This window comes from Oncorhynchus nerka, linkage group LG22, assembly GCF_034236695.1.
Source record: "Oncorhynchus nerka isolate Pitt River linkage group LG22, Oner_Uvic_2.0, whole genome shotgun sequence".
NCBI classification, from domain to species: domain Eukaryota; kingdom Metazoa; phylum Chordata; class Actinopteri; order Salmoniformes; family Salmonidae; genus Oncorhynchus; species Oncorhynchus nerka.
The window spans coordinates 68,525,294-68,539,435 of NC_088417.1; the positions used below are offsets into that span (position 1 = coordinate 68,525,294).

The 14,142-nt window shown below is 41.0% G+C and overlaps 1 protein-coding gene across 1 annotated transcript in view; it reads left to right on the plus strand.

The window, feature by feature from the left end:
* Nucleotides 1–5,785: 5,785 nt before the first annotated feature.
* The window catches only part of LOC115105548 (autism susceptibility gene 2 protein-like), a 540,119-nt gene continuing 531,762 nt past the window's right edge, over nucleotides 5,786–14,142 (plus strand). Inside the window, 3 exon segments of the mRNA XM_029627721.2 lie at nucleotides 5,786–5,928; nucleotides 8,060–8,753; nucleotides 8,756–8,844. Coding sequence (XP_029483581.2) covers nucleotides 8,564–8,753; nucleotides 8,756–8,844 — 279 coding nt within the window. The 5' untranslated portion in view covers nucleotides 5,786–5,928; nucleotides 8,060–8,563.

The following is a 14,142-nucleotide window of genomic DNA, read 5'->3' on the forward strand; positions in this document are numbered from 1 at the left end:
TAAGATGAAGTTGAAAAGCACATAACATAAGTTTATCAACTTATTTATGGAATTGAAAGAGAAATGGCACACACATTTGATCATATTATCTCTTAGAGCTGGAGTTGTCTAGTGAAAAGCCATTCTCATCCTACAGTTCTTAGGAAGGGATTCAGACAGACTCAAATCTATTCTTAACCCTGAGTTACAGTGCTTGGCAATTATACAGTATATCGACCATCTTTAGTGTTCTCCTCCTTCTGCTCCCATTCATTCTAATACCGACTTAACATTTATATTTTACATTGTAGTCATTTAGCTGCTACTCTTGTCCACAACAACTTACAGGAACAATTAGGATTAAGTGCCTCGCTCATGGGCACATCTGCAGAGTTTTCACCTATTCCGCTCCAGGAATCAAACCAGCAACCTTTCGGTTACTGGCCCAACGCTCTTAACTGCTAGGCTACCTGCCGCCCAAGTTCATTGTAAGAGAATGAGCCGATAGACTTGTGATTGATGTGATTGATTGTGTGAACCAGGGGAAGTAACACGAGCAAAGAGGATTTTGACAGGCCCCATACATCAAGATTTTTCTCACTATGCCTGTTAATGTCACTGCTACAAGCTTCAGGGTGTTCAATCATATTGATTCATATGGGTGACAATTAGGTCTTCATTGAGCAGACTTGTGGGATACATTGCATTGCATTGCATTGCATAAGAGCAAGACTGTGTAATCTGATCTGATTTTAGATGTAGCCAGGCTAGCTAATGTACTAATCCAATGATTTAATATAACATCAACCTTGACGGTTGATATTCACTCTAAGGTCAAAGGTATTGAGGATCATCATGTACAGTACAATTCTTCTCCCCTTGAGGCATACATAGAAACACCATTCATAATTCATCACCACTTTGGAACAATAGATCATATTATATGGCTCTTATTAGTTGTTAATAATTAGCCATCGATTCATGTATTAACATGCAGTTTAAGGTCATTAGGCACTTGTTAGTCCTTTAGGGACTGATAGTTAGTCATAAATGATGAATATTAGGCTTTCCCACTGTGATTTAACCACTCAAATCCCTACCATACATTAATAGTTGCGACAGCATATACTGGGGCCAGAGTGTGTACACTCAGAGCCATGTTCTTCTGCATGGTAACAGAGCAGAGCGAGAGGCATTTATAAAGACTAGGGTGTACACAGTGGAAATAATAGTGGCTATTACCAGGCTTAGAAACAGAGGGCTTGGGGGTAGAGAGATGAACCCATTCCATCCAGCATTCAGCCAGCTCATTGTTGCTGTATAAGTGCCATACATACGAATTAAATAGCTGTTTAAATTGTATTGTACTCAACTCATCTCAATCTCAAGTGAGATTCCTGCAGATCAAGAGAGAATAGGGATAGTTTAATGAGAGATGTGAGACAAAGAGATAAATCCAAACATCTATTTGTAAATCTCATTTAATTACTACCATCTGCTGTGTGGTTGCGTCACCAAGGAGAAAGAGAGAGACGGTTTTGCTTTCATTATAGCTTGGCAAAACACATAATGCTATATTGTACATGTACACGTATACATGTTAGTTTGCATATGTAGTTTTCTGCTAAGTGATTACATAATGTTGGTATTTCTGACGACCAGTTGAGTTAATCTTTTTCATTACACATACTATACTGTAAGCTATAAGTCTGAGGGTTAATACTGTTACACCTCATCAGCGAGTATTGTATGTGTTTCACATCACTGGGAGCACTTGAAAGAAGAGGTGAGAGCTTTGAATTCCTCACACATCACACAGTGATAGTATGGGGTATTCGGTTCAGTCTGTTTGCTGTTGCTGCCTAGAGCAAGAAACCTCCTCAGGTAAATGCATTTCAAAGCACTTCTTCACTTTTCTTTATTTCTCTTCTCCTCCTCACAGTTTTTTAAATCTGCCTGTTGCTTTATTTTCCAGAATAGAATGTGTGCCGTGTGTGTGTCTGACCTTGGTCATGTCTAGATAGTATTTAGTATTGGCTTGATTAAATATACTGAACAAAAATATAAATGCAACATGAAAGAATTTCTAAGATTTGACTGATTTACAGTTCGTAGAAGGAAATCAGTCAATTGAAATAAATAAATGAGGCCCTAATCTATGGATTTCATGACTGTGCAGGGGTGCAGCCATGGGTGGGCCTAGGAGGGCAGCCAATCGGAATGAGTTTTTCTCCACAATAGTGCTATATTACAGACAGAAATACCTCTCAGCACCCCTCTCAGACGATCCCGCAGGTGAAAAAGCCAGATGTGGAGGTCCTGGTCTGGCCTGGTTACACGTGGTCAGCGGTTGTGAGGCCCGTTGGATGTACTGCCAAATTCTCTAAAACGACATTGGAGGCGGCTTATGGTAGAGACATTAACAATAAATGATCTGGCAACAGCTCTGTTGGACATTCCTGCAGTCAGTATCCCAATTGCATGCTCCCTCAAAACTTGAAACATCTGTGGAATTGTGTTGTGTGACAAAACTACACATTTTAGAGTGGCCTTTTATTGTTCCAACACAAGGTGCACATCCCCCCCCCCCCCATAGATGGGAATAGAAGTACTCAGACTGGACACTCTTTGAGCCGTACCCCCGTGCTGAGCCACACTCTGGCTGCATCATTATGCCTGTAGGCTAAAAATACAGTGGCTCTCCTGATCCCTAATTCACACAGGACCAGCCCACAGTGCTGCCACCACCACACACGAGCACCATCACCACGACCATGGCTCTGTGTGCTAGCTATCAACATGTAGGCATGTCATGTTGGTGAGATAATCACACTGCTGGTGTTTTGGGCTTTAATCTGATTGATGTTATAATAAGATAATGATAGGCTATCATCATGAAATGAATAATACCTTATCACCAATAATATTAGATTGAATGTGATTACTCTTTATAATTAAGATTTGGATTGAGTCTGATGAGAGTTGTATTTGATGTTTAATCCTATTCATTTATTTCTTAACACATGGCTTTTTTCAGTGCAGGTTCCATTTGAGCATTCAGAACCCATGACTGACTGGAACAGGAAATCAATAATGTTCAACTGGCATCATGGTGACAACGGCTCCACTGATCCACTGATTGAATATGGAGGATGGGGCTTTGAGTCTTGAACAGAACATCAATACAGAAACCATAGGAACACATGGAGGGATTCATTAATACACTATTCATATATGTAAGTGGAACCACTGAGAAATCTTTAAGAGCTATTACAAGTGGCAAATGAGATGTTTGGGTAATCAAGACTGTGAACGATATTGGTATGATTGACAAACAAGTAATGGAAGTAAATGCTCTTAATTAATTATGGTTTTGAGAATCCATTTCTGCACTTCAGGGAGATTAAATCAACACTTGGCTTTTCACAGCTCTCTCTTACAAGGTTAGGACAAAAGCTGCTACTCTCAAAACAATGTTTGAATATATATTTGTTGTACCCAAATGATACATTGCATAGACCTGGAATAACTACAACCTTGCATAGACCTGGAATAACTACAATAACTACAAAATCATGTTTGGTACTCTAGGCAGTAGCATATCAACTGAATACATTACTGTGGCCATAATGAAGAAGTTGCTTGGGAGATTCTCAGCATCCTTGGTTGTGGTTACCGGTAAGCCCAAGCGAGCATGAAACATTGGAGGATTCATCATTGTATATCCTGGGGATATAGAATATATGACTTGTATTTCATGTATTTGAGAGGGACTTGTTTAGACCTAAATAAAATAAATGACATAGTTGTCATTTACCTTTGAGTAATATAATTGCAATATTCACCATGATAAGTAATTATTTCATTGTTTTCAATATTCATCATCATTTATCTAATTGGGAAATGCGATCTTTATTTGATTTTTTTTACTCAACTAAATTAGATTTACATGAACTCTGTTTCCACCACCACCCTTGCTGACTTACCTGACCCACCAATGACCAAACACTTCAGATGAGTTTAAAAACATTTTTTTTTAAATTTCACCTTCATTTAACCAGGTAGGCTAGTTGAGAACAAGTTCTCATTTACAACTGCGACCTGGCCAAGATAAAGCAAAGAAGTTCGACACATACAGCAACACAGAGTAACACATGGAGTAAACAAACATACAGTGAATAATACAGTATAAAAAGTATATATACAGTGTGTGCAAATGAGGTAGGATAAGGGAGATAAGGCAATAAATAGGCCATGGTGGCAAAGTAATTACAATATAGCAATTAAACACTGGAATGGTAGATGTGCAGTAAAAGTAAAATGTTATGTGACACAGTATCATGAGACCCAGCCAGTGTTCTTTTTCAGTGGGGTTTGACAGGGGAGTAGAGTACAGTGAGATTGTCCCCCTGTCTCTCCCTGGAGAGAACCTAGTCCTGTTACATAACCTGTGTGATAATCTGACACTTAGGTGCATGGTATGTATGCCGACGTGGGATCTGTCAATAGCACTGAATGGGTGTCAGGGTGATAGCAGCATAATGCTCAATACTGACGGACTGTTTCCCCCTCTGCCTTTACTCCAGATCCATATAGTCAAGACACAAGAGCTATAGACATACATCAGAGTCGACATGCTGGTGTGAGGGTTTGTCAAATCAAATCAAAGTTTATTTGTCACATGTGCTGAATACAACAGGTGTAGGTAGACCTTACAATGAAATGCTTACTTACAGGCTCTAACCAATAGTGCAAAAAAGGTATTAGGTGAACAATAGGTAAGTAATTAATAAATACAACAGTAAAAAGACAGTGAAAAATAACAGTAGCGAAGCTATATATAGTAGCGGGGCTATAAAAGTAGTGAGGCTACATACAGACAACAGTTAGTCAGGCTGATTGAGGTAGTATGTACATGTAGATATGGGTAAAGTGACTATGCATATATGATAAACAGAGAGTAGCAGAAGCGTAAAAGAGGGGTTGGCGGGTGGTGGGACACAATGCAGATAACATGGTTAGCCAATGTGTGGGAGCACTGGTTGGTCGGATCAATTGAGGTAGTATGTACATGAATGTATAGTTAAAGTGACTATGCATATAAGATAAACAGAGAGTAGCAGCAGCGTAAAAGAGGGGTTTGGGGGGACACACACAATGCAAAACATCCGGGTAGCAATTTGATTACCTGTTCAGGAGTCTTATGGTTTGGGGGGTATAAACTGTTGAGAAGCCTTTTTGTCCTAGACTTGGCACTCCAGGTACCGCTTGCCATGCAGAGGTAGAGAGAACAGTCTATGACTGGGGTGGCTGGGGTCTTTGACAATTTTTAGGGCCTTCCTCGAATGATTAATTAATTGTACATGTTGTTTGGGATAAGATCCAGGTTTTATAATGAGTTTTTAAAATAGTGGTGGCTCTTTATGTGGTTACGAAGGGCTGGAATTGTCACATAGGGTCACATAACAAGTGTAAACTCAATAAGATGCATTTTTATGTATTTAAATATACAAAGGATTGTTTTGGCAGCTAGGATGAGAATGTACTGTCCAAATTTTGAGTAGACACTGTATGTAACACACCTTTTGTGGTATAGTAGGCTAGTCATAGAACATTCATAAGTAGGCTATAACTTTATCTGGCTTATTACAGTTTCAACCGACAACATTACATGAGCGTATAGTTTTGACCGTTCTCCTTAGTACAACGAAACATACCAGATTCCATTGACAGCACTATTTGCGCCGAGGAAGCGCATACCCTGTAAAGCGGCACTGCGGCATCGCCATATCAATGCGCCCGGTCCTCAAGCACTGACTGGGAGAGAATAGCGCCTTTGCTTCCTTACCGGATTTATTTGTTAGTTACATTTTTCCTTTTGTTTAATCTTTTATTGACCATTCGTATCCGAATACCAGCGACTTGCCCGGACGGTCCCCACTTGCAAGGGTTTGCATTTCTTGGTTTTGCATGACGTGTCTTGGAGAAAAAGAGGCTTGCTTTGTGTGTTAGTGAAAATAAGCGGAGAGCTGGAGCAGGAGGGGAAGCAGTGCCAGTCTCTGTTGTAGGCTGGACTGGCCACGGAGCGTGAGATATACTGACAGAGAGACAGACAAAAAAGGACTGAAGGAAGACAGCAATATAATGTGATAACAGCACGGGACGAGAAAAGGGAAGGCGAAAGAGCCAAAACAGCTTTTAAACGATTTACTAGAGCTATGTTGTTTGCATGTCATTAGGGGAGTGTTGGCACGGGGCATCAGGTTAAAGGGATAGGGACTGGGAAATGGCTTAGGACCGTTATAAGAATGGCTGAATTTAGCTCCTAGGGCTAAAACAAGGAAAAACTGCAGCATAAACAAGGCTGGGATTTTTGATGGTTTAGATGCTCCCTTATTACGCACCATCGGTCCAAATAAGCCACATTTGCGAGCCATTGTAATGTGCTGATGTGCAACATTTGCCACTTGCAGTCTAGCTGGCTATTGGTATATTACAGGTTTTACTCATGCTACTTTCCATTGCAATCCTTGGACAATTATATAATTCAAAGTTGAAGATGGTGGTTGTCTATGACATATGATTATTATGGTGTGTCTGGTTATGATGGAGCTAGGCAAGGTGTGTTCCTACTGTCTGTCTGTGGAACGGTTCATCCAGCAGCATTGGGGGGGGGGTGTGATGAAATTTGGAGTGGCTTGGATGAGGCTAGACTAGAGCATGCCTGTGATGTTTGGTGTATTCAATGATGGATAGACTACCGTTTTGGTGATGTCATGTACACTTAGTATCTAAATGGGTTTTGGTATTGTAGATAGTATTCATAGAGTACATGTTATCTGTATCTTTGCCATACAGAGCAGATTAGAAGACTGAGAATGAATGTTTGTGTTAAGGAATGATTGAGATGACACACTGTTGAATGTGTTGTCATCTGTATGCTGTCTGAAACGCATAGCATGTAGCATGACTAGAATGTCAATAGGTTAATCACATAGAGTAGCCTATTATGACTGAACACATTAACTTTTGACTTCGGCTGGTCCAAATGTAAGTGCTTTAAGATCAATTGTCAGTTAAGGTCTTTGTCATCATACTAGATCTAGGAGAGAGCAATGTTTGGCAGAATCCTCATCTCAAACCCTCAAGGACAGACATCATTCAATATCTAGTGTTGGATGTTATGACCAATGTGTTTATATGGTTTACATGAGGTTATCTATTTGAAGAAATTCATTTGGAATGTAAAATTGTGACGAAACTAGTATATTCTAAGAATCAATTACCTTGTAGAAATATTACATAATGGATAGGCCATTCAATAAATAGATTGAAATATGCATAATGACGAATACACACGACGGCGAAAAAAATACATGGTATACTTAATGGAAAAGGTATTTTCACAGAAATGTACACTGAATCAGGGTTTTATGCACCTATATGGAGAGAGTGTAAATCATAGGTGGGATTGGAAGTGTTCACAAAGGCAGGTGTCGTGGTGACTATGACTATGATGATTATATACATTGTCTCACCTCTGGTGAAAGCACAGTGAGTTTAGAAATTGAGACATAATCGTATGATGATCAGGCAAGCTGGTGTTCTATATGCAGTGAACAGAACCCGAGATGATAACCACAGCAGGCCTATTTTTAAAAGGTCCACATATATAGGAATAGGCTTAACCAAATAGAGAAAATTCCCCTACATTTATACATGTAAGGATGCTTATTTCATTAAAAGTACAGGATAGAGTAAAACCACAGGGGAGAACTATAGAGACAGTATTAGAGAAGGAGCACTTTGAAACACATAATGATCTCAGCCACATAATGATTTCAGCCTAATGATTATGCATTGTAAAAGAAAAGATGACAGTATAGTGAGAAGTCTGAAGCTATATCATAATGAAACATTCATTTATGTTGCATTATGTAGACTGTTAACAACCCCCTGTACTGTATTATAATCTTCCTACCTTGAGAGGATGGCTCATTGACTTAATGCATTCGACATTAAGGACTGCTGCTGACTGAACATGTTGCAAATGTATGCTCTCTATCTCTTTGACTTTCAGGAGAGAGAGCTGGCTGACTGCAGCATGTGAAGAGGGAGGATTCCTTCAGGAGGATCAGGATGTGGCTTTTTACAATTGGTTCGCCATGGCAAGACATGTCCAGTGATCAGACATTCTTTTCCAGTTAAAGAGTTTTCTTATTTTTTTTCTCTTTTTGAGTTGACAGTCTGGTTTCCACGTCTAAACGACAATTTTACCCTTTGTCTATTAGTGGATTTCATGGACGACCGTTTGGGATCTTTGCTTTGGAACCTGCTGCTGGGCTTTCAATGACTCAATGCATTCTCTACTCCAGCCTATGCCCTTTGGATATTATCTAATCACTTACTCGTCATTGGATTTCATGCACTGAGTAACTATACGTACTACTTGTTGGATATTGTTAGGAAATATCTGTTGGTATTTCTTTCTGCTGGGAGTTCAACTGTGCCAGTGAGTGCCCTTGACAGGGTTGATTATCTTCTCTGCTAGAGGAGTCTCTAGGTGGGCTTTTCCTCTGAGGAAATGGATGGCCCTCGGTCCAGTGGGCTCCGCAAAAAGAGGAAGTCTAAGTCCGAGAGGGATCGGGGACGAAGATCAAATGGGACAAGGAACAATAACCATGTGAGGGGAGGCTGTGTGGGGCTCCGCTTCTCCTCGGATTCGGAGAGGGAGGAAAGTGTCAGGAACCCCTTTTCTTCCCGTCCGAAGCCCCCAGGAGAAAGAGAAAGGAGTCTACGTCTGCTGAGGAGGACATCATAGATGGCTTTTCTATCTCTGGTTTCATGACGCTGGAGGAGCTGGATGTGAGTAACTCCAGGCTGATGTTACTACTTCTTCTATTCTGACCTGCAGGGGGGGGGGGGGGGGTCGATGTGTGATTTTAGCATATCCTCTCTGGGTTTTGCCATCTCCTCTAGATATGGCTGTAAGGGTGTTTTAACACGTAGTCCACTTTAAAATAACCGATCTCAGTCCTCTTTAAAAAAGCAAAAAACTCAGTTCTCTTTGCATTCACGCTGTTGAAACTTCACCTTTTTTGAGGTCTGAATTCTCTTTGCATTCACATTACTATGTTTAGAAAAGAACCAAGATATTTCTACAACATTCACTCAATGCACTCTGGGTAAAACAGGACAAAGCCATTCCATCAGAACACGTTATCGGACAGCTTGATATACCTACTTACGTTTTGGAAGCTAATAGATTGCATTTAGTTAAAAGATTACACATAATTATTGTATTCATAAAATAATATTAACATGTAAATTATAATTGGTAACAGATTAAATACCAGTAGAGTAAATGCAGATTAAATAATGCTGTAGTCTTCATAAAAAATGGTATTCCCTTTAAGATCTAGAATGGAGTTTGTACCCTATGTTGTGATTCTCGCCAAACCCTCCCTAACCCGGACGACGCTATGCCAATTGTGCGTCGCCCCACGGACCTCCCGGTTGCGGCCGGTTACGACAGAGCCTGGGCGCGACAGAGCCTGGGCGCGACAGAGCCTGGGCGCGAACCCAGAGTCTCTGGGAGGCCATAAGTGCGTGAATTTGACTATTTTTCTGTCCTGCTAAGCATTCAAAATAACGAGTACTTTTGGGTGTCTAGGAAAATGTATGGAGTAAAAAGTACAATATTTTCTTAAGGAATGTAGTGAAGTAAAAGTAGTCAAAAATATAAATAGTAAAATAAAGTACCAATACCCCAAAACACGACTTAAGCAGTACTTTACAGTATTTTTACTTTAGTACTTTACACCACCGCCAATGTGAAGGTGTTACGGCAGGGGAAATGGTGTTGCAGTAGTCTAGTGTGTGGTGCGGGAATAATGACAAGCAAACCTGGAGAGCTTGGTGTTCACATTGCCCTTAAAAAGGGAACCAGACCACGGAATTCAAGTGAACCGAACTCAGATCAGTTCGGTTCCCTTAAGGGGGCTCTTTTAAGGAGTCTGAGTTCCTTTGGAGTGTTCACACTCAACAACAAATTAAGTGAACTGCACTGAGTTCACAAAAATTGGCAGAAAGGGACCAAGTGTGAAATCACCCTTAATCTCTTGACACTATGTTAAGAGAGGGTTGTTATTGTCTCCAGTCCCAATCTCTCTATCTGTATTGCTGGACTGGCCTTGCACTTGGCTGAGCTCTAGCCTGCATATTTCTGTTGTGAGCTGGATTCCAACAGATGTGACGATTCAGCCAAAACGAGACAATTCAGCCAAAGATCTATATCTCTGTCACAGAGCTTGTGTTGTTGAGCAGTATTGTGGATTTGTTTTTATAAGAACGTGCCAGACAAAGGCTTACAGTACGAGGAATGGCTTCCAAAGGTTCTAGAAGGTTTCAGAATCCAGAACAGGCCAGTAGTGGATCTCATGATTATTTATTTGCCTTATTGTCTGTGGAATAAGCTCCTCACATGTACAACAGTATGTATAGCCTAATTAGGAATATATTAATCATTCATTTCATTCCACTTGTTTGAACTTGTATTCCAAGTCAAACTTTATTTGTCACATACGCCGAATACAACAAGTGTAGACCTTACTGGGAAATGCTTACTTAAAAGCCCTTAACCAACAGTGCAGTTCAAATGAACTAAAGTAAAAAATAATAAAAAGTAGCACAATAACATAACAATAATGAGGCTATATACATGGGGAACCGGTACCGAGTCAGTGTGTGAGGGTACATGTTATTTTGTCATTTGTACATGTAGGTTGGGGTGAAGTGACTGCATATATAATAAACAGTGAGTAGCAGCAGTGTACAAAACAAATGGGGGGGTCAATGTAATAGTCCGGTGGCCATTTGATTAATTGTCAACAGTCTTATGGCTTGGGGGTAGAAGCTCTTAAGGAGCCTTTTGGTCCGAGACTTGGTGCTCCGGTACCGCTTGCCATGCGGTAGCAGGGAAAACAGTCTATGACTTGGTTGACTGGAGTCTCTGACAATTTTATGGGCTTTCCTCCGACACCGCCTATTATATAGGTCCTGTATTACAGGAAGCTTGGCCTCAGTGATGTACTGGGCCGCACTACCCTCTGTAGTGACTTGTGGTCAGATGCAGAGAGTTGCAATACCAGGCGGTGATCCAACCAGTCAGGAGGCTCTCGAAGGTGCAGTTGTATAACCTTTTGAGGATCTGGGGACTGATGCCAAGTCTTTTCAGTCTCCTGAGGGGGAAAAGGTTTTGTCATGCCCTCTTCACGACTGCCTTGGTGTGTTTGGACCTTGATAGTTTGTTGGTGATGTGGACATCAAGGAACTTGAAAATCTCGAGATGCTCCACTACAGCCCTGTTGATGTTAATGGGAGCCTGTTCAGCCCGCCTTTTCCTGTAGTCCACGATCAGCTCCTTTGTCTTGCTCAAATTGAGTGAAAGGTTGTTGTCCTGGCACCACACTGCCAGTTCCCTGACTTCCACCCAAAAGGCTGTCTCATTGTTGTCGGTGATCAGGCCTACCAATGTTGTGTCATCAGCAAACTTAATAATGGTGTTGGAGTCGTGCAAAGCCACGCATTCGTGGGTGAGGAGTCAGTGTGGAGGAGGGGACTAAGTACACACCCCTGAAGGGCCCCAGTGTTGAGGTTTAGTGTGGCAGACGTGTTGTTTGCTTACCCTTACCACCTGGGGGTGGCTCGTCAGGAAGTCCAAGATCCAGTTGCAGAGGGAGGTATTTAGTTCCAGGGTTCTTAACTTAGTGATGAGCTCTGTGGGCACTATAGGATTGAACGCTGAGCTGTAGTCAATGAACAGCATTCTCACATAGGTGTTCCATTTGTCCAGGTGGGAAAGGGCAGTGTGGAGTGCGAATGAGATTGCATCATCTGTGGATCTGTTGGGGCGGTATGCAAATTAGAGTGTTTCTAGGGTATCCGGGAGGATGCTGTTTATGTGAGCCATGACCAGCCTTTCAAATAATTTCATGGCTACCGGGCGGTATTCATTTAGGCATGTTACCTTCGCTTCCTTGGGCACAGGAACTAGGGTCATCTGCTTGAAACATATAGGTATTACAGACTCAGTCAGGGAGAGGTTGAAAATGTCAGTGAAGACACTTGCCAGTTGGTCCGTGCATGCTTTGAGTACACGTCCTGGTAATCCATCTGGCCCCACGGCTTTGTGAACGTTGACCTGTTTAACCTTTCTAGCGCAGGGGTTCCGCTAGCGGAAAACCTCGACAACATTCCGCTGAAAAGGCAGCGCGCGAAATTCAAAAATATTTTTTGGAAATATCTAACTTTCACACATTAACAAGTCAAATACAGCAAATGAAGGATGAACATCTTGTTAATCTACCCATCGTGTCCGATTTCAAAAATGCTTTACAGCTAAAGCACAACATATGATTATGTTAGATCACCGCCAAGTCGAAAAAACACACAGACATTTTCCCTGCCAAAGATAGGAGTCACAAAAGCAGAGATATAGATCAAATTAATCACTAACCTTTCAAATCAAATCAAATGTTATTTGTCACATACACATGGTTAGCAGATGTTAATGCGAGTGTAGCGAAATGCTTGTGCTTCTAGTTCCGACAATGCAGTAATAACCAACAAGTAATCTAACTAACAATTCCTAAACTACTGTCTTATACACAGTGTAAGGGGATAAAGTATATGTACATAAGGATATATGAATGAGTGATGGTACAGAGCAGCATAGGCAAGATACAGTAGATGGTATCGAGTACAGTATATACATATGAGATGAGTATGTAAACAAAGTGGCATAGTTAAAGTGGCTAGTGATACATGTATTACATAAGGATGTAATGGGTGTAACCTTTGATGATCTTCATCAGATGATACTCATAGGACATCATGTTACACAATACATGTATGTTTTGTTCGATAATGTGCATATTTATATCCAAAAATCTCAGTTTACATTGGCTCCTTACGTGCAGTAATGTTTTGATTCCAAAACATCCGGTGATTTTGCCGAAATACTCATAATAAACATTGATAAAAGATACAAGTGTTATTCACAATTAAAGATAGACTTCTCCTTAATGCAACCGTTGTGTCAGATTTCAAAAAACTTTACGGAAAAAGCATAATCTGAGAACGGCGCCCAAAACACCCAGAGGAATATCCGCCATTTTGGAATCAACAAAGTTAGAAACAACACCATAAATATTCACTTACCTTTGATGATCTTCATCAGAAGGCACTCCCAGGAATCCCAGTTCGACAATAAATGACTGATTTGTTCCATAAAGTTCCATCATGTATGTCCAAATAGCCACTTGTTGTTAGCGTGTTCAGCCCAGTAATCCATCTTCATGAGGCGTGAGCATTTCATCCAGACAAAAACTCGAAAAGTTACAGTCCTTTATAAACATGTCAAACAATGTATGGAATCAATCGTTAGGATGTTTTTAACATAAAACATCAATAATGTTCCAACCGGAGAATTCCTTTGTCTTCAGAAAAAGCACTGGAAAGCGAGGTAACTCTGTCAGGAGCGCGCGTCATGAGACCAAGGCTCTCTGCCCGACCACTGACTCAGAGGTCTGATGAGCCCCTCCTTTATAGTAGAATCCTCATTCAAGTTTCAAAAGACATTTGACATCTAGTGGAAGCCCTAGGAAGAAAACCTCATCCATATCTCAATGTGTACTCGGTAGGCCAAGCTTTGAAAAACTGCAAACCTCAGATGTCCCACTTCCTGGTTGGATTTTTCTCAGGTTTTCGCCTGCCATATGAGTTCTGTTATACTCAAAGACATCATTCAAACAGTTTGAGAAACTTCAGTGTTTCCTATCCAATACTACTAATAATATGCATATATTAGCATCTGGGACAGAGTAGGAGGCAGTTCACTATTCATCCAAAAGTGAAAATGCTGCCCCCTATCCCAAAAAGGTTAAAGGTCTTGCTCACGTTGGCTACCAAGAGCATTAACACACAGTCATCCAGAACAGCTGGTGCTCTCGTGCATGCTTCAGTGTTGCTTGCCTCGAAGCGAGCATAAAAGCCATTTAGCTCATCTGGTAGGCTCGTGTCACTGGGCAGCTCGCGTCTGCGTTTCCCTTTTGTAGTCTGTAATAGTTTTCAAGCCCTGCCACATCCGACAAGTGTCAGAGC